Source organism: Schistocerca serialis, chromosome 1 (assembly GCF_023864345.2).
Source record: "Schistocerca serialis cubense isolate TAMUIC-IGC-003099 chromosome 1, iqSchSeri2.2, whole genome shotgun sequence".
NCBI classification, from domain to species: domain Eukaryota; kingdom Metazoa; phylum Arthropoda; class Insecta; order Orthoptera; family Acrididae; genus Schistocerca; species Schistocerca serialis.
Window position 1 is genome coordinate 1127370501 of NC_064638.1, and position 22173 is coordinate 1127392673.

Consider the following 22173-nt stretch of genomic DNA (forward strand, 5'->3'; position numbering starts at 1 on the left):
ACCACCGCATGTAAATGAAAGGTTCTTTGGTTGTCAATCACATGCATTTAGATTCTCATCTTTAGGATGTATACATACAAAATACGTAAGCGTATAATTTTAAACAGCAGCTTGTATTGCAGGTTTTCAAATCAGCTTATTTTTTTGCCACGTAGAAAAGAGATGTTTACAAACGCAACGGTATGAAACGGATTGGAAATTTTGAAGCGTGAACGCAAATGTTTATAATCGTTACACACACACACACACACACACACACACACACACAATATATATATATATATATATATATATATATATATATATATATATATATGTGTGTGTGTGTGTGTGTGTGTGTAAGGATTGTAAACATATATATCTTTATACAGGGTGGTCCATTGATATATCTCACAAAATAAGCATCAAACGAAAAAACTACAAAGAACGAAACTCGTCTAGCTTGAAGGGGAAGCTATGGTTGGCGCGCTAGATGGCGCTGCCATAGGTCAAACGGATTTCAACTGTGTTTTTTTTAAATAGGAACCCCCATTTTTATTACATATTCGTGTAGTACGTAAAGAAATATGAATGTTTAAGTTGGACCACTTTTTTCGCTTTGTTATAGGTGGCGCTGTAATAGTCACAAGCATGTAAGTAGGTGGTATCACGTAACATTCCGCCAGTGTGGACGGTATTTGCTTCGTGATACATTATCCTTGTTAAAATGGACCGTTTACCAATTGCGGAAAAGGTCGATAACGTGTAGATGTATGGCTATTGTGATGAAAATAGCCAACGGGCGAGTGCTATGTATGCTGCTCGGTATCCTGGACGACATCATCCAAGTGTCCGGACCGTTCGCCGCAAAGTTACGTTATTTAAGGAAACAGGAAGTGTTCAGCCACACGTGAAACGCCAACCACGACCTGCAAAAAATGATGATGCCTGAGTACCGTAGGTCGCGGCTAATCCACACATCAGTAGTAGACAAACTGCGCGAGAATCGGGAATCTCAAAAACGTCGGTGTTGAGAATGCTACATCAACTTCGATTGCACCCGTACCATATTTCTATGCACCAGGAATTGCATGGCGACGGCTTTGAACGTCGTGTACAGTTCTGCCACTGGGCACAAGAGAAATTACGGGACTATGACAGATTTTCTGCACGCGTTCTATTTAGCGACGAAGCGTCATTCACCAACAGCGGTAACGTGAACCGGCATAATATGGACTATTGGGCAACGGAAAATCCACGATGGTTGCGACAAGTGGAACATCAGCGACCTTGGCGGGTTAATGTATGGTGTGGCATTATGAGCGGAAGGATAATTGGCCCCCATTTTATCGATGGCAATCTAAATGGTGCAATGTATGGTGATTTCCTATGGCGATGTAATAAAAATGGGGATTCCTGTTTAAAAAAACGCAGTTGATATCCGTTTGACCTATGATAGCGCCATCTAGCGGGCCAACCATAGCGCCATCTGGTTTCCCCCTTTTGGCTCCTTTTACCGACCTCCAGACTCAGCAGCATTAGTGGCAGAACAACTGAGAGAAAATTTGGAATACCTTTCACATAAATTTTCTCAGCATGTTATAGTCTTAGGTGGAGATTTCAATTTACCAGATATAGACTGGGACACTCAGATGTTTAGGACGGGTGGTAGGGACAGAGCATCGAGTGACATTATACTGAGTGCACTATCCGAAAATTACCTCGAGCAATTAAACAGAGAACCGAGTAATGGAGACAACATCTTGGACCTACTGATAACAAACAGACCCGAACTTTTCGACTCTTTAAGTGCAGAACAGAGAATCAGTGATCATAAGGCCGTTGCAGCATCCCTGAATATGGAAGTTAATAGGAATATAAAAAAAAAGGGAGGAAGGTTTATCTGTTTAGCAAGAGTAATAGAAGGCAGATTTCAGACTACCTAACAGATCAAAACGAAAATTTCTGTTCCGACACTGACAATGTTGAGTGTTTATGGAAAAAGTTCAAGGCAATCGTAAAATGCGTTTTAGACAGGTACGAGCCGAGTAAAACTGTGAGGGACGGGAAAAACCCACCGTGGTACAACAACGAAGTTAGGAAACTACTGCGAAAGCAAAGAGAGCTTCACTCCAAGTTTAAACGCAGCCGAAACCTCTCAGCAAACAGAAGCTAAACGATGTCAAAGTTGGCGTAAGGAGGGCTATGCGTGAAGCGTTCAGTGAATTCGAAAGTAAAATTCTATGTACCGACTTGACAGAAAATCCTAGGAAGTTATGGTCTTACGTTAAATCAGTAAGTGGCTCGAAACAGCATATCCAGGCACTCCGGGATGATGATGGCATTGAAACAGAGGATGACACGCGTAAAGCTGAAATACTAAACACCTTTTTCCAAAGCTGTTTCACAGAGGAAGACCGCACTGCAGTTCCTTCTCTAAATCCTCGCACAAACGAAAAAATGGCTGACATCGAAATAAGTATCCAAGGAATAGAAAAGCAACTGGAATCACTCAATAGAGGAAAGTCCACTGGACCTGACGGGATACCAGTTCGATTCTACACAGAGTACGCGAAAGAACTTGCCCCCCTTCTAACAGCCGTGTACCGCAAGTCTCTAGAGGAACGGAGGGTTCCAAATGATTGGAAAAGAGCACAGGTAGTCCCAGTCTTCAAGAAGGGTCGTCGAGCAGATGCGCAAAACTATAGACCTATATCTCTGACGTCGATCTGTTGTAGAATTTTAGAACATGTTTTTTGCTCGAGTATCATGTCGTTTTTGGAAACCCAGAATCTACTATGTAGGAATCAACATGGATTCCGGAAACAGCGATCGTGTGAGACGCAACTCGCTTTATGTGTTCATGAGACCCAGAAAATATTAGATACAGGCTCCCAGGTAGATGCTATTTTTCTTGACTTCCGAAAGGCATTCGATACAGTTCCGCACTGTCGCCTGATAAACAAAGTAAGAGCCTACGGAATATCAGACCAGCTGTGTGGCTGGATTGAAGAGTTTTTAGCAAACAGAACACAGCATGTTGTTATCAATGGAGAGACATCTACAGACGTTAAAGTAACCTCTGGCGTGCCACAGGGGAGTGTTATGGGACCATTGCTTTTCACAATATATATAAATGACCTAGTAGATAGTGTCGGAAGTTCCATGCGGCTTTTCGCGGATGATGCTGTAGTATACAGAGAAGTTGCAGCATTAGAAAATTGTAGCGAAATGCAGGAAGATCTGCAGCGGATAGGCACTTGGTGCAGGGAGTGGCAACTGTCCCTTAACATAGACAAATGTAATGTATTGCGAGTACATAGAAAGAAGGATCCTTTACTGTATGATTATATGATAGCGGAACAAACACTGGTAGCAGTCACTACTGTAAAATATCTGGGAGTATGCGTGCGGAACGATTTGAAGTGGAATGATCATATAAAATTAATTGTTGGTAAGGCGGGTACCAGGTTGAGATTCATTGGGAGAGTGCTTAGAAAATGTAGTCCATCAACAAAGGACCTATACTTGAGTATTGCTCATCAGTGTGGGATCCGTACCAGATCGGTTTGACGGAGGAGATAGAGGAGATCCAAAGAAGAGCGGCGCGTTTCGTCCCAGGGTTATTTGGTAACCGTGATAGCGTTACGGAGATGTTTAATAAACTCAAGTGGCAGACTCTGCAAGAGAGGGGCTCTGCATCGCGGTGTAGCTTGCGCGCCAGGTTTCGAGAGGGTGCGTTTTTGGATGAGGTATCGAATATATTGCTTCCCCCTACTTATACCTCCCGAGGAGATCACGAATGTAAAATTGGAGAGATTAGAGCGCGCACGGAGGCTTTCAGACAGTCGTTCTTCCCGCGAACCATACGCGACTGGAACAGGAAAGGGAGGTAATGACAGTGGCACGTAAAGTGCCCTCCGCCACACACCGTTGGGTGGCTTGCGGAGTATAAATGTAGATGTAGATGTAGAAGCTAGACAAGCTTCGTTCTTTGCAGTTTTTTCGTTTGACGCTTATTTCGCGAGATATTTGGTCCAGTCAGTATCAATGGAGTACCCTGTATATTAAGAACAGCAGAGGACCCAAGACCGAACCTTGTGGCACCCCATTCTTGATTGTTCCCCAGCAGCGCCTTGATTTCTAAAGTATGCAACCCTCAACACTTGACTCGTACTCGCTCCCCTGCCGTGGTCGGCTGACCAGTGAGGTGAGGGACTGACCTCGGGCCTTCTGCAGCAGGGTGACGGTGGGGTTGGGCGCCCGCGGCAGCGCCAGCCCCGACAGGCCGCCCACGGGCGCGCTCTGGCTCTGCACGAGGCGCCCGCTACCTGCCGCCTGCTGCTCCAGGCCCTGCTGCTGCTGCTGCTGCTGCTGCTGCTGCTCCCATGGCGGCCGCACCGGCTCTGCCTGCTGCTGCTGGCGGGACTCTGGCTGTGCTTCCTGCAACACGAGCACCTTCTCTATGACATCTCTCACCCCTACTGACTCTAGTTGGGGTTAGAGTGAAAGACAGAGTGACTACAGAAAATCTCTCTAAAAGCACGGAATGAAGATCACCAATCCGTGCACTTTCTAGGTGCACTGTCTATTGACACAGAACGAGGAAAGTTCACACGTAAAAACGAATGCAAAGTCAGCAGAGTGGCCCGGTTGGTGTGGGAGATCCCGGAACATAGTCCTAAAGGTTTTCACTAGAACCTGTAATCAAGACACGAACTGAGTGGGGGGCTGTGAGGGGGAGGGCAGGGCTGACAACAGAGGCAATATTTTTACATGTTTGACAAAATTTTAACACAAGATAATGTTAAATCAGGGCTTCACAACATACGTGCTCGCGGAGCAAGCTGTGAGCAGCAAGGCGCGAGCACGGAGCAGCGCGAGCACGCTACCCCCACTACCGGACTAGAGCGGAGAGTGGGGAGAGTCACGTGGTGCACACAACGGCTGCCGCCAGTCAATGTAAATCCGCGGCCACCCGCAAGGATATCACTCACGAATTATTACTGCGACAAATGAAACAAATAAAGGAGAATGTACACGTGCCACATAATTTTATTAGCTTAGTGTATGCATCTACATTCGTATTAATTTGTGAACTGTTACACAATAAAAGGTGTCACTGAAGTGTGGGATTCTTGGTTATCTTGTACTTTTTGCTCTTTACAATTGCGTCTATGTTCGAAGTAATGTCCTTGCGCATTGTAGGCGCAGCGTGCAGTTTAAATTTCGATCAGACAATGCGTTTCTCAGGCGCGTCTTGTTACATTTCATTGCAGGGAACAGTTGTTCACAAACATACGTGGAACCGAACATTGATATTATTGTAGCCGCCAGTTTGTGCAAATCTATCCTGAGGGAAGTGTCTGTAGAATTCCAAAATGTTTTTCTTGTTCTCAAATTTGTCTCTGTATTCTCTGTCACACTGCAGGTCAACAATTTCTAGTTGCAGATCAGGACGAATCTCTTCAATATTCGCTGAATATGGAGAGGAGAACAGGTCAAAATCACTGTCTAGTGCTGTCAGATCTTGAAAGCTTTGATCAAATTCTTCTTTATAGGCAACTAAACTATGTGAATAACGTTCACAGTATTTGTGAACATCTTGCATGGATGATACTTTAGGAAAATGAGCTAGATTTCCTGTTTCCAGCTGACTCACCCAAAGTGTCAATTTCATTTTAAAAGCTCGTATTCGATCTATGAAATGAGTAATTAGCAGATCTTTACCTTGTAGTGAAATGTTCAAAGCATTCAGATGGCTAGTTAAATCTGCTAAGGACGCGAGATCACAGTTCCATGAAGGCTCTTTCAATTCAGGAACACACTTGTTATTTATTTCCATGAACATATTTATCTCATCTATTAGGGAAAAAAATCGATTTAAAAATTCGCCACGACTAAGTCAGCGGACCTCGCTGTAATAAGGCAGGCTACCATACTGGCTTTCTACATCCTCAAGAAAGCTTTTAAATTGCCTGTATTGTAGCCTATTCTTCCTTATATAATTGGTTGCACGAACCACAACACTCATCACATTTTTTAGAGTGATACTCTTTGCACATAAGTTTTCCTGGTGGATCACACACTGAACGCCCCTTATTTCATTCGGCACGGTCAGTTTTTGCATTTTCTCCTTCAACAGCGCAACGAAACCTGATTTGTTCCGTGTCACCGCTGGTGCACCGTCTGTAGACACTGAAACTAAAGAATTCCACAACAGTTCTATATTTTCAACACTTTCTTCAACACTACTTAAAATATCACCTCCGGTTGTAGTGTTCTTCATGGCTACTACATCGAGGAGCTCCTCCCTCACCTGAAGATCTCTATTAACACCTCTAATAAATATGGCAAGCTGCGCTGTTCCAGTGATATCAACACTTTCGTCCAGAGCTAGAGAATACGCCATAAAATCTTTACAGATATTTGCAAGCTGGCTCTGGACGTCGTCTGCCATGTCCTGTATGCGACGCATAATGGTCATGTTAGATAATGGCACAATCCGAAACTGTTCAACTTGAGATGGACACAAATGTTCCGCTGCAACTACCAAACATTCTTTTATTAAATCGCCATCAGTGAAGGGGCGCAGGGATTTTGCTAAAAGCAAAGCAATTTTGTAGCTCACTCTGAGAGCTGCCTCAGTTGATTTTTCTTCGTCGTCCAGATCTTCTGCGGATGGCTTCCTTTTAAGTTTAATAACTTCCTGTGCACAATCTGGTCCATCACATTTTCCACTTCCGTAGTCTTTCGCGTGGTACGACATATAATGTCGCTGCAAATTAAATTTCCTAAAAGAATTCAGCGTTTTGTGACATACTAAACATTTTGCAACACCATCTTTTTCTGTAAACAGATACAATTCCTCCCAGTGGGTGTTGAACTGCGAAAGCGTGGTTGGGATTACACAACGGCGACTTGACATGATTCTTAACCAGCGAAGTGACTGTTATCTGAGCTGATTGTAGTACTTCAAACGTTACACAGTCGGCGCAAATTCAATAGGCACGCTGCGGCCCTATTCAACGTGCGCACGCATTTCCCCTCCCTCCCCTCCCACGCTACTCCGCGACCTTGCACCTGCTCGCGAGCACGGGCCTGAGCAGACGCTGCCAGTTGTTAACCCCTGTGTTAAATGGTTCAAATGGGTCTGAGCACTGTGGGACTTAACATCGGAGGTGATCAGTGCCCTATGGAAATGAGCGTTTGGCGTCATTGGCCGGGAGCCCCCTCGCGGGGCAGGTCCGGCCGCCATATCGCAGGTCTTATTACATTCGGCGCCACATTGGGCGACCTGCACGCCGGATGGGGATGAAATGATGATGAACACAACACAACACCCAGTCCCCGAGCGGAGAAAATCTCCGACCCAGCCGGGAATCGAACCCGGGCCCAGAGGACGGCAATCCGTCACGCTGACCACTCAGCTACTGGGGCGGACATCAGTGCCCTAGACTTAGAACTACTAACCTAAGGACATCACTCGTATGTATGCCCGAGGCAGGATTCGAACCTGCGACCGTAGCGGTCTCGCAGTTCCAGACTGAAGCGCCTAGAATCGCTCGGCCACATCGGCCGGCGAAGATAATGTTAAAAATGTATTTCACATTTCTAGAGGTGGTAGTGGGAGGTACGTTGAGAGAGTAAGTGTACAGATTGTTATATTTTTTGGAAAAGTTTATTTGGGAAAAAAAAATCACGATGCTGTTGATACACTATTTTTCCACATATTCGCCATCTCATTCAGTGCATGCTGTGAATCGTGAAACAAGCTTCTGTATCCTATTCTCAAAGAACTCACCCGCCAGCCTGACAGGTGTGTGTGTGTGTGTGTGTGTGTGTGTGTGTGTGTGTGGGCCCGCGCGTGCGCGCAGATTTTCGTAGGTATTTTTCTTATTTTGAATGTCTGGAATGGCGCTTGTAAATTTTCGATTGCTCAGCCATGGACGCAGAGCATGGACAAGGAAGCTGCGCTGCACAGCGATGAGTTGGACGTGACCTTTGCTCTGTGAAGATGCGCACCAGATTTATCTGTTCATCGCCAGGAAAGGAGAGGAGACGGAAAGTTGTGCTTTGGTATTAGATATGAACAGTCGAGTTATGGTTTTGTACAGAAAGCAGATGGCAGTTACAAGAGTCGAGGGGTATGAAAGGGAAGCCCGATGTTATTCAATCTGTATATTGAGTAAGCAGTAAAGGAAACAAAAGAAAAATTCAGAGTAGGCATTAAGATCCATGGAGAAGAAATAAAAACTTTGAGGTTCGCCGATGACATTGTAATTTAGTCAGAGACAGCAGAGGACTTGGAAGAGCAGTTGAACGGAATGGTCAGTGTCTTGAAAGGAGGATATAAGATGAACATCACCAAAAGCAAAACGAGGATAATGGAATGTAGTCGAATTAAGTCGAGTGATGTTGAGGGAATTAGATTAGGAAATGAGACGCTTAAAGTAGTAAAGGAGTTTTGCTATTTGGGGAGCAAAATAACTGATGATGGTCGAAGTAGAGAGGATATAAAATGTAGACTGGCAATGGCAAGGAAAGTGTTTCTGAAGAAGAGAAATTTGTTAACATCGAGTATCGATTTAAGTGTCAGGAAGTCGTTTCTGAAAGTATTTGTATGGAGTGTAGCCATGTATGGAAGTGAAACATGGACGATAAATAGTTTGGACTAGAAGAGAATAGAAGCTTTCGAAATGTGGTGCTACAGAAGAATGCTGAAGATTAGATGGGTAGATCACATAACTAATAGGAGGTATTGAATAGAATTGGGGAGAAGAGGAGTTTGTGGCACAACTTGACTAGAAGAAGGGACCGGTTGGTAGGACATGTTCTGAGGCATCAAGGGATCACCAATTTAGTATTGGAGGGCAGCGTGGAGAGTAAAAATCGTAGAGGGGGACCAAGAGACGAATACACTAAGCAGATTCAGAAGGATGTAGGGTGCAGTACGTACTGGGATATGAAGCAGCTTGGACAGGATAGAGTAGCATGGAGAGCTGCATCAAACCAGTCTCAGGACTGAAGACCACAACAACAACAACAATACGTAGCAAACAATGGAGATTTTTGGGAATTATACTGTGGATTAACAGAAGATTTATTTTGGAAAGAAGAGGAATTGACTCTTACATTGGTAGGATTTTAATATTTGTGAAAAATGGAGTACACGTAATGATTAATTTTGTTTTATTTGCGGCAGCGGTTTGATAATACAGGATTCTTGATTAGTCAGACATACAGATCATGAACATTTTTGCTTTTTATTTTTTTGTTATGTTTTATCGATCAAAATGGATTTAAGAATTAGATTTTGGAATTTTGTTCAGTGAAAGATTATAAACGCGAAGTTTAACTTTTGCAAGCCTCGGATTATAGTTACGTTGTAACAGAGAAAGCTTAACTATTATTGTAGTTTCGTTATATGTTATTAAGTCAAATGATATTGCTATTGAGTTCATTTAATCCCGAGTAATTGTCCACATCCCAAGAATCAATTAGCTTTCAATTTATTTAAAACCATTATCAAAAAGTACGAATCAAGAATGACAGCAATATTTTTAGAGTACGCATTTCACCTTGTTGTGCCCCAGTAGTAATTCGCAGCTCTGTTAATCGAGATGCGCTGTAGCTACGAGAGGAGTTTGCTCAGCGTAATCCATTGCGACCCAGATAAGCAAAATAGTGTAGAAGACAGATTCTTTCTTTAATTAAATTTTACAGGGACCAATTTTAGATTCAAAGTTATCAGTTTCATCAAAGTTCATAATCAGATTTTGTGATAACAATTACAGACAACGCACGATTTTCTTAGAATTCTCACAGTTAGGTTTTTCTATGGATTGTCGCAGTTGAATTTTTTCACCAACAGTTAGCGTTGCGCAAGCTATCGGCTCTAAGTACTGGCACGCGCACAATTCAAATCAGGAAGCCCAACGTTTGGCATTTAACCGACAATTTAACACTAAAAGACACAATCAACATTACAGCTCCACTTTCACTAAAATAAATTTAAACAAATAACTTTAAAACTCCTTCTCCCACTTAGTTCCTCTTTCTGCACCTGATCGTCGGCTGAAAATTTAATTCCACCCATGTGGGCCTTCAGGAAGGTGAAAAGATGATAATAGGAGTTGCCAAGTCATGAGAATACGAAGAGGGGGGGGGGGGGGGGCATTCAAAACATCCCAACCAAATGAGTCCAGGAGTGCCTTGGTCGCTAAGGTACCTTGGTGGCTAAGGTTGTATGAGGACGGGTGTTGTGCAACAAGCGCACTCCTCTTGCTAGCATTCCCCCCTTTTGTTTTGAATGCTCCTCATGATTTTTTGGCCTGAATTGTTGATTTGAATTTTTTGGCAGATGAGCAGTTGGTGCGACGCCACTGTGGCGACTGTGTTTTTCTCTCGCGCGTGTAATGAGCCACCCACGTTTCATCTCGAGTCAGAATAGACCTCAGATAATCCTCACCCTCCAATTCAAGTCGCTTAAGAAGTCGCGGGCGCTATTAACCCGATTTTCCTGGTGCTACTGTGTCAGCTGTTTGGGGGCCATCTTCCGCACAATTTTCGGTATCCTAGCGCTTCTGTGAGTGTCTCGTATAAGAGAGCTTTAGAGCGTGCTGGAGAGTCTTAGAGAGTTGTGGAAACATCGCACACACAAAAGAATTCAGATTCCCCCCCCCCCCCCCCTCATAACCAAAATACCAAGGAATTAAGATCGGGGGAATGAGGTGGCCAATGGCCTAGACCTCTCCAAACAATCCATGGCTGATTGAATGTCTGTACGAGGTGCTCTCGGACTTTGGGAGAAAATGGTCTGGTGCTTCGTCATGCATGAACATCATCTCCAGCCAGTTTTGCAACGGTTCCTCCTCTAGCAGGGCAGGCACATCGTCCGATAGGAACAGACGATACCTCGCACCACTGAACCTGTTTGGTAGTACGTACGGTCTAGTTTATCGCAAATAATTCCTGCCCCTTCAGCAATTGAAAATCGGCGCTGATGCTACGCTTCATCAACTGCGTGTGCATTTGCATCAGCCCATACATGCTGGTTGTGAAAACTGACAAACCTCATTTTTTATGGTATTCTTTAGGTCGTTCGTAATAGCAAAGAGCTTGCAGTAGATGACACGTGTTTCATAGTAGCGAAGATAAACAAGCGCTCATAGCTCATAAGGCATGCATTTTAGAGCACATATTAACTGGATATTGTTGACTTATTTTGGTCCATACTATTATCTCTAAAAGTATGGAGAACTCTTTTTAATACCAAGTATAAAACAAATGGTAATAAATTCTGTTTTAAAAAAAAGCATACATTGGTGGACAGATTTTCTGATTTTTAAAACTTTTTGGATTGTTTCATACAACAGTTAAAATATAATCAGTGATGATGATGATGATGATGATGGCGATGTTAATGCTGCTATGGTAAAAAGCTGATGCTGGAGATATATGAAAACGACCATGTTCATGATGGAGGTGAAATGGTGAGTGTGACAATGAGGCCCTGTGGAACCCCAGGAAGCCACCAATAGTTACGAAGGGGACAGGGTGGGTGAGGGACGAAAATGGAATTATGGAGTGAGGTGGAGCGTTTCTGCCTAGAGATCGAAGGTGGTGTACATCTTGGGACGGATTTAATCGTTGGTTAGTGGAATTCGGTTGAAGATCTGGCAGGAGAGGATGGATAAGGCATGGAGGTGCAGAGAAGGCGAGTTAAGGATGTAATGGCCCAGCAAGATACATAGGTTTATGATTAGTAGGTGTTCAAAATCTCTGATGACCTACTCGTCCATGGGACGCTAAACTCTAATCTTCCATCTTCCTTCTGACAAGCAGTACTTCATACAGTACCTCAACAGTCTCATGAACTTTAATGTGTCGGTCTCCTATCTAGATCGTATAGTTTTGTTGGGCACATCTTCAGAAGAAACACCACTTGGGGCCTGGAGGTGCTAAATATGTAGTAATCGTACATTTACGTCTAAATTTATTTATCGAGTAACAAACAGTCTTGAATGTTGTCAATGAATGTTCCTCACCCAGAGTATATCTGGATTACAATCCATATTTTCAAATAAAAAGCTCGTTTTCATCCGTTTATACAAATCCTGTGGCGGAGACGACTTAAGATGGCTGCCAATAAATTCTGCGTTGTATCTGTAGGGAAATTTGAACAAAACTACTGATGTGACTGGAAGGGCTGTGCGCTATCTTTAGGCGTTGCCAGCAGTCGACAGCTACATTATGTGATCAAAAGTATCCGGACACTTGGCTGAAGATGACTTAAATGTTCGCGGCGCTCTCAATCGGTAATGCTGGAATTTAATATGGTGTTGGCCCACCCTTAGCCTTGATGACAGCTTCCACTCTCGCCAGCATACGTTCAACGATGTGCTGGAAGGTTTCTTGGGGAATGGCAGCCCATTCTTCACGGAGTGCTGCACTGAAGAGAGGTATCGATGTCGGTCGGTGAGGCCTGGCACGAAGTCACCGTTCCAAAACATACCAAAGGTGTTCTATAGGATTCAGGTTAGGTCTCAGTGCAGGGCAGCCCATTACAGGGATGTTATTGTCGTGTGACCACTCCGCCACAGGTCGTGCATTGTGAACAGGTGATCGATCGTGTTGAAAGATGCAATCGCCATCCCCAAATTGCTGTTCAACAGTAAGAAGCAAGAAGGTGCTTAAAACATCAATTTAGGCACTGATAGTGCCACGCAAAACAATAAGGTGTGCAAGCTCCCTCCATGAAAAACCCGACCACACCATAACACCACCGCCTCCAAATTTTACTGTTCGCAATACACACACTGGCAGATTAGGTTCACCGGGCACTCGCCATACCCACACTCTGCCATCAGATCGCCACATTGTGTACCGTGATTCGTCACTCCACCCAATGTTTTACCACTGTTCAATGGCCCAAGGTTTTCGCTCCTTACACCAAACGAGGCGTCGTTTGACATTTGTCGGCGTGATATGTGGCTTACAAACAGCCGCTCGACCATGAAATCCGAGTTTTCTCACCTCCCGCTTAACTGTCATAGTACATGCAGTGGATCTTGATGCAGTTTGGAATTCCTGTGTGACGGTCTGGATAGATGTTTGCCTATTACGCATTACGACAGTCTCTGTCAGTCAACAGACGAGGACGGCCCGTACGCTTTTGTGCTTTACGTGTCCCTTCACGTTTTCACTTCTCTATCACATCGGAAACAGTGGACGCAGGATGTTTAGGAGCGTGCAGATCTCGCGTACAGACGTATGGCACAAGTGACACCCAATCACCTGACCACGTTCGAAGTCCGTGAGTTCTACGGAGCGCCCCATTCTGCTCTCCCACAATGACTAATGACTACTGAGGTCGCTGATATGAAGTACCTGGCAGTAGGTGGCAGCACAATGCACCTAACATGAAAAACGTATGTTTTGAGGGGGTGTCCGGATACTTTTGATCACACAGCGCTGCAAGTTTAACACTGAAGACTAAGGTGGCTACGTGTTTTACCTGTGACACCTGTACTGTACTCGGCTGAGAAAATCTTTTGACGAAGCGAAATCCCAAGGAGCCGATACTGAAGTTTAGTAGTTACGTACTTCCTGCCTTTCAGCATAAACAACTGTACAACAAGTACGTAGGTAGCCCAGAAAGTCTGCACATAAAAACTTAAGTCCTACAAGAGAGCTACTTGTGCTAACTACAGATGGCCGTGACGCAAAAAGTTCTAAATCACTGGTCGAAAACTGACCGTCGTGGTTTCGGCGTACCTGTGACTGACAACGAGGGAAGTGTCTGTGAGGAAAATGAGGTTTTGTAGGCTGGGATCTCTTTTCATCTCTTTTCCGAGAGACGGTGACAACTGGCCGATCCCATGAGGTGAATTTCCGAGACCATCACTGAACTAATCGAAGTGCACTTGTCTGCCTTTGTAAGTCGACCGGATGGTGGGTTCTTTGGATTTTTTGGTACAGATAATATCAACAGTTGCTACCTGTAGGCTTTTTGTGGGGAAAGGACTAACGCTTGTTACTTGCTGGCGTGGGAACCCCTTGTTTGAATCCTTTTTCTCAGGGTTCCCAAGCCTAGGAGACTGCTGGGTTACGATTTCAGGTGGAAGCCGGGAAACACGTAGTTACAGACGCCTGGTGCAACTGCGTCGCGGGAAACGTCTACATGATCACTTGCAGCCCACTTCAGTGGCTCCCGCTCAGTGACCCAGTCGGGCAGCTTCTTGGTTGGAACTGCGCTCGGTGGGACTCGTATCACTTCATCCCTTGGTATCGCCGTTAGATTCAAATAGCTCTATTCCGCAGCTCGTGATCTCGCGGTCGCGTTCTCGCTTCCCGAGCACGGGACCCCGGGTTCGATTCACGGCGGGGTCAGGGATTTTCACCTGCCTCGAGATGACTGGGTGTTCGTGTTGTCCTCATCATTTCATGATCATTCCTGAAAATGGCGAGTTTGGACTGAGCAAAGGTTGGGTATTTGTACAGGCGCTGATAACCGCGCAGTTGAGCGCCCCACAAACCAAACATCATCATCATCATCATCATCATCATCAAATGGCTCTAAGCACTATGGGACTTACATCGGAGGTCATCAGTCCCCTAGACTTAGACCTACTTAAACCTAACTAACCTAAGGACATCACACACATCCATGTCCGAGGCAGGATTCGAACCTACGAGCGTAGCAGTCGCGCGGTTCCGGACTGAAGTGCCTAGAACCACTCGGCTACCGCAGCCGGCGTGTGGCACTAACCCTTTTTCTGTTACAAATGTGCTCTCTACATTACATGCTGAGGTGGCTTTTGTTGTGGCTGTACTGCTCGCCAAATGCTGGCGTCTGCGCTGAGATGCAGTGTTCCAACAGGTATCATCCGACTTGAAGAAAACTATTAGGCGAAAAAATATGACTTTTGCATACCTTACAGAGTGATATCTTCGCTTGAGAAAGGACTGAATTTCTTTCTAAAAACATTGCGTAAACTTCGCGTATAGCTGATTTTAGCTCACACATTTCAGCATATGAAATGATGATAAGATATCGAAATTTTATTTAAAATTGTGAGCAGAACGATATCTCATCTCTGTCTCAGGTTACTGATTTTTGTACCCGATAGACGGTCGAGCGTGACGCGCCCATTTGCATCCCTACACATTGCGAATCATATGGTCACAAAAATCATCACAGTTCATAAACGGTTCAAGATATCTAAACCCAGTTTTTTTGCAACTGATGCACGCAAATAGACGCACATGTTGTAAGATAGTTCGAGACTTTTTTATGTACCGAGACTGGAAGTAACTTCCGCAACAGTGAGGGTTCAGTAGAACAGGACGTGTAAACACATCAGTAGCGCTTCATGAAAACAAAGGGGCGACGTTTAGACACGTCCTGAACGTGTGGGGAGAGGTGGAGTATGCCGAGTTTACTTGTGCACAGCAGTTAAAGAGCTAATGGTGATGAGCCATCCATCAAATGAGGACGTTAAGCTCGTAGGTTACGTGATAGCAGTGGTTTTCATCTTCTGTCTCCCCTTCATTTATAACAACACAGTCACAATCACAACCTTCGCTTTCGGAGTATGGGCCTGACGTTACTTAATTGACCACCTAAACGATATTTCTCAGAAATTAACAAGGCGTGTCAGTTCACTGTGATAATGGTTACTGTCTGTCGGCCTACCTCTCTGCGCTGCAGTTGTTGTTGTTGTTGTTGCTGCTGCTGCTGCTGCTGTTGAGGCGTGGGGCTGAAGTTGACTGGCCGGAAATGCCTCCGCTCGACGGTGGGACTGGCCTGCGGTGTCCAGACGGGCACGGGAGCCGGGGACTCCCCCTGGTTCCTGGCGTCGCCCCCCTCCACCTGCTGCTGCTGCTGCTGCTGCTGCTGGGAATCCCCTGCCCCAGGTTCGGGAGTCCCGGCGCTGCTCAGCTTCGGGGAAGGCGTCCACACCCCTGCGGGCACAGAACCAACCAATCAGTCGGCGTAATCGAGAAGGCTGAACATGGTGCTACCACGCAAGAGCTGAAAGCAAAAACCGCTTACAAGCCAGTGGCGCTGTGATTCTGTGATGTGCACTTTAAGGCTTGAGGGTAGGACAGCAGATGGTGCTAGATCAGTATTTATTGCACAATATTCTGTATTGCACAATAAAACTGACCGTTTGAAAGCGGTATTAAATTGAAGGAGGCTGCAGAGCTTTAAAAATATTTGCTAATTAATTGAAGCCCTCAGCTGCCTACAGGTATCGTTGATATACCTCGATGGGGACAGCCGAAAATCTGTGCCTCGACCGGGATTCAAACCCGGGATCTCCTGCTTACATGGTAGACGCTCTATCCATCTGAGCCACCGAAGACACAGATGGATAGCGCGACTGCAGGGATTTACCCCATGCGCGTTTCCCGTGAGACCCACATTCTCAACTGTCCACAATCTACATACGTAATGTACCTAATAGATATTTGCCCATCCAATCATTACTGGCGCACACTAAGGTGATGATTCCTGTAAGAGTTCGGGCAACCTGTGCGCATTCGCACAGACGAAGGTCAATGGCTGCGCAGCCTTTAACTATATGTTTGAAGATAGTAACTGTTCTCGAAAGAACAGATACCATTGATGACCGTGCAGCTTCTCTAGAATAAATGATAATTCATGTGTCCTCGGTGGCTCCGATGGATAAAGCGTCTGCCATGTAAGCAGGAGATCCCGGGTTCGGGTCCCGGTCGGGGCACACATTTTCGGCTGTCCCCATCGAGGTATGTCAACACCTGTCGGCAGCTGAGGGTCTCAGTTAATCATCATTTATTCTAGAGAAGATGTACGGTCATCAATGGTATCTCTTCTTTCGAGAACAGTTACTATCTTCATACATATTTAAAAATATTGACTCTCACACAATATATTGTTACCTGTTAGGATGATATTGTGCAGTACACAGTAGTTCCTACCGACACTTGGTGATTCCTGCACATGCAGACAACTAATACAGCGACAGCATTTGGATATGAATACATCAGGAAAGACAGTGAAAGGAATCATCTGTCGAAATGCATCCGCGGGAGTAGTTTAATTACGTATTTAAGACTTACTCAGTAATTTGTTGTAGAAATATCTGACAAATGTTCGTACTCTTTCACGGCCGATGTCATTGTAAACCACTAAAATAACTAAACTACCGACGCTTCGTCCGACTTGCCGCGGTCCTCGCCAACAAGAGACTGTCTACCTACCACTCACCAGAGTGGCACAGGCCAGCTTATACGCTACCTTCTACCAATCACCTACTAGAGTCACTTTCCAATCAGCCACCAGGATAGCACGGGCGATAGCATACCATACAGCCACTCCCTCCATAACAATCTCCACTGACATCTCAATTATACGACGTTGGTAGTCACCAGATAATCGAAAATGACAGTATGTAAACGAAGACATCCACCACTACGCAACAGTGAACCGCCCTGAAGAAAACCGCAGCTTGTCGGTCGAAACGTTGGCAGTTTACAATGACGCGGCCCAATAATCAATATTAGTTCATCCAAAATGTGACAAAAGTTTTTAAGTGCAGAAACTTGAATTATTTATTGCAGAAATTCACAGCAGCGCCACCTCTAGATCCTCTACAATAATTTAACTTACTTTTCTCCATTTTTCACGGGTGGGCAGAAACAGTCTAAAAAACTGGTAATGGTGTTGCAGGGTAGGTTATGGTGAGAAATAATTGCTCACAAAAAATTCGATACTTTGCGCCGTTCCCGAGTTAATTGCCATTCCAGTTAGCCAATCACGCAGTGTGCGCAAATTCAAGCGGCCCGCCAGATACAACTGTGTCAGTTGTTCTCATGGTGTAGATGAAAGCGCTCGAGAGTGCTTACCATCGATCCATGTCCTAGTTTGACATCCACTTTGTTCAGTACCAGATTATCTCACCTCGAGGGCCGTCCTGTTGTCTCAGCATTCGGAATTTAAAATATGCAAGGTATAACAACGTTTTCAAAACCAAGATTGTTGTCTATCGAGTCGAGCATTTTCCTTATTCAGGATTAAACTGGGATTGGATTCTTTTATTTTCAGGACTTAAAACTACTCATAATTTTTTACAACTCGGTATGGCCACGGTAAACTACAAACCAACTATACAGAGAGGATATTTGATGCGAAGCACTTTTGATGTGTTGTTGTTGTAAGTAGGCTGTTTATGTTTTCTCTATGTAAGTAGGCTGTTTAGGTTTTTTTATTGGTAACGCCACCTCTGTATGAAAATCACTGGCTGTGCTGTGTGCAGTCTGTGGCTAGTTTGCATTGTTGTCTGCCATTGTAGTGTTGGGCAGCGGCAGCTGGATGTGAACAGCGCGTAGCGTTGCGCAGTTGGAGGTGAGCCGCCAGCAGTGGTGGATGTGGAGAGAGAGATGGCGGAGTTTTGAAATTTGTCATGAACTGCTATATTTGTATATGATGATATCAAGGTAAATACATTGTTTGTTCTCTATTAATATCTTTCATTTTGCTAACTATCCCTATCAGTAGTTAGTGCCTTCAGTAGTTTGAATCTTTTATTTAGCTGGCAGTAGTGGCGCTCGCTGTATTGCAGTAGCTTGAGCAGCGAAGATTTTTGTGAGGTAAGTGATTTGTGAAAGGTATAGTTTAATGTTAGTCAGGGCCATTCTTTTGTAGGGAATTTTGAAAGTCAGATTGCGTTGCGCTAACAAAATATTGTGTGTCAGTTTAAGCACAGTCGTGTATAATTGTTCAAAGGGGACGTTTCATATTGTAGGGAAGGAACCAGTAAGTGATACCAGTTTCAAGCTACTTTTGACTTCGCCCACCGTAATCCTCAGTCTATTCACCAACCAGGGGCTATGCTAAAAAAGTTGCATCTTTTAGTTGTACGATGTATGACACGAATGTTTTGTAAGGAGTCTCCTTTTATTTGTACAACTTGACTGATTTCAAATATGACCTATTGCTGTTGTTGTCATAGAATATCAAGCCACTGATGTTTGTGAAGCCCACAATTTCACATTTACTAACATCTCAAGCTGCCAATATTTATACCGCTTTGAAACTTTATAAAGGTCGCTCTGGACATTTGTGCAGTTTTTTCGCTCATAGCACTTCATTACAAACACCCGCATCTTCTGTGAGAAGTCTGAGTCTGCTATTAATATTGTCTGTCACGCCATTAACATGCAAAAGCAACAACAATGCTCTCAACACACTTCCCTGGGGCGCGCCTGAAGTTCAAATGGCTCTGAGCACTATGGGACTCAACTGCTGAGGTCATTAGTCCCCTAGAACTTCGAACTAGTTAAACCTAACGAACCTAAGGACATCACAAACATCCATGCCCGAGGCAGGATTCGAACCTGCGACCGTAGCGGTCTTGCGGTTCCAGACTGCAGCGCCTAGAACCGCACGGCCACTTAGGCCGGCTCGCCTGAAGTTACTCTTGCCTCTGTCGATGACTCTCCGTCCAAAACAGCAAGCTGCGTCTTCCCTACGAAGAAGTCCTAAAACCAATCACACATTTGGCTCGGTTTCGAATAGTGCAGTGCATGACGTAAGTTCATGGTTTGTAGAAAATAAACTAAAGCTAAATCACAGTAAGACTCAGTTTTTACAGTTTCTAACACACAATTCAACAAAACCTGACGTTTTAATTTCACAGAACGGGCATATGATTAGTGAAACTGAACAGTTCAAATTTGTAGGTGTTCAGATGGATAGTAAGCTGTCGTGGAAAGCCGACGTTCAGGATCTTGTTCAAAGACTTAATACTGCTATTTTTACTATTCGAACGGTATCAGAAGTGAGTGATCGTTCGACACGAAAACTAATCTACTTTGCTTATTTTCGTTCGCTTATGTCGTATGGTATTATATTTTGAGGTAACTCTTCCCATTCTGAAACGATATTTTTGGCTCAGAAATGGGCGGTTCGGCAATGAGTGGTGTAAGTCCAGGAGCCTCTTGTCGACTCCTGTTCACGAGTTTGCGAATTTTCACATTGGCCTCTCAATGTATATATTCCTTACTGTAATTTCTTGTTAACAATATTGGCTTATTCCGAAGAATAAGCAGCTTTCACTCGGTTAATACTCGGCAGAAATCGAACCTGCAATTGGATCGGACTTCCTTAACTCTTGTGCAGAACGGTGTGCAGTATACTGCTGCATCCATTTTCAATAAGCTCCCACTCGAATTCAAAAATCTTAGCAGTAATCCACGCGCTTTCAAATCGAAATTCAAGAGTTTTCTCATGGGTCACTCCTTCTATTCTGTCGAGGAGTTCCTTGAAAAATTAAGCTGATCCTTATTGTATTGTTGATTGCGTTTACTTTATCTTATGGACTGACTTATTTCGGGTTCACGAACATTTATTTTTATCTGTTATTACTTTTATGTTGTAATTTCGTGTACTGACACGTTCCATGACCTTGGAGATTTGCTCCTCAATTTGGTCCTACGGAACTTGACGTGTAAATAAACAAAAAAAATCTTTTGATACCCCTTAAAAAGCACTTTGTGTAATATATGTTGGTGTAATACTGAGTCAAATGCTTTCAGAAAGGCAAGAAACACTTTATCTTCTCGATTGTCTTGATCCATACTTTTCAGGATGTCATACTGCGTCTGGAGTGCCTGATGTTTTCGTAGTACTTGCTGGATTGCTTGGAATAATTCTTTTGTAGATGCTTCATTATTATCAGATTAGAGTACGTTCTGAGTTCCTACAGCAGATGGATGTCTAAGATACTGGCCGATAGTTTTGCAGACCACTCCTGCTACGGTGCTTGTGCATGGGTGTCTTCCAAACTCTCTTAACAGTCTGGTGTTCGAGGGTTGTACGGTATGTTACCTTTTAAAGAGGGGCTGGCTCAGCCGCAAATTCTGCATACAACTGATACGAATTCCATCGGACCCTCGCCCTTTGTTCAGTTTCAGTGATTTTAGCTGTTTCTCATCGGCACTTAACGATAGTACATTGCTGTGCAAAACTTAAGGACGAGAAAGATAAAGCAGCATAATGCATTAACTACTTGGTAGGAACGAATATGAAACAGCGGAAGGCTGTTGCGGAAGTCTCCTAGTCGTGCACAGAAAGTTGGACGTCACATGGTGTGGGGTCTGCGTGACTACAGAACCAAATGGGGCTGACCCCGCGACACGGAGCAATTGAAGGAACGGGAAAAAAAGACAGTATGTGCCAATCAGCGAGCAGTCGCTGTGAACTATGGTGGTGTTCTTTATTACAACATGTCCGGGAGACAACATTACGAGGACTTCCCACGGAGAAGAATAATCTGGAAACTGGAAGACGGACGAAGTGTGATGAAAGTAGCCCAGGGGTTAGCTATTGCTCACAGCATTCTCTCACGTGCATATGGAGAATTCCGAACCACAGGTACTGCTGCCAGAAGCAGAGATGGTTGTCGACCACAGTCAACTGCAGCATCGACGAGCGCTGCTGGCCGTCTGCGGGCACTGATGGTGAGATACCGTTCTTCTTGTGGTGTTGTACACTGTGGACGTCCCGTACTGTAGCGCCTGACCACGTTTCCTGTCTGCTGGAATCGTTGCCATAATCTTGAGATCACACTTTCTGGCAAACGGAGGGCCCGTGCAACGACCTCATGTGTTTGACCAGCCTCCACTCGCCCTAGTATTCAACCCCTCATAACGTCATCAACATGTGTTCTTTGAGCCATTTTCAACACACAGTCACCATTAGCACGTCTGAAAACGTCTGCACACTTACTCGCTGCACCCTGCTCTGACACGCACCAACACAGGTCTGCGTATGTGGACTGCTGCCAGCGCCACCGTGCGACGACCGCAGGTCACATGCACCGCATGGTCATACCCCGAGGTGATTTAAACCCGCAAACCACGAGAGTGTTGTTTCACCACGTATCAGCATTATCCTTAAATTTTGAGCGTGAGTGTAGAGTTATGAAATTTGGCAAGAAGCAAGGTTCCACATTAAGGAGAAAGGAGAGAAGCAGAAAACTGTTATTTTGAAATTATATCACACGGAATGCATAATTCTTTTGTCATTTGTTACTCGACTTCAAACTTAAAACTGAAGCATTCTTTAAAGTCTAGAAACGAGATCGATGTCCTTTTCAGTATCAATGTCGATAAGAAGAAAAATTTTAGATTCCTGGAACGAAT

The 22173-nt window shown here is 44.5% G+C and overlaps 1 protein-coding gene across 12 annotated transcripts in view; it reads right to left on the bottom strand.

Moving 5' to 3' along the window:
* LOC126416983 (sorbin and SH3 domain-containing protein 1) overlaps positions 1 to 22173 on the bottom strand; it is a 1139715-nt gene that overhangs the window by 375180 nt on the left and 742362 nt on the right. For all 12 annotated transcript variants that reach the window (XM_050084918.1, XM_050084885.1, XM_050084932.1 and 9 more), the window contains 2 exons: positions 15680 to 15948; positions 4203 to 4422 (listed from right to left, as the gene is read on the bottom strand). In XM_050084918.1, coding sequence (XP_049940875.1) covers positions 4203 to 4422; positions 15680 to 15948 — 489 coding nt within the window. The remainder of the gene's footprint in view (positions 1 to 4202; positions 4423 to 15679; positions 15949 to 22173) is intronic.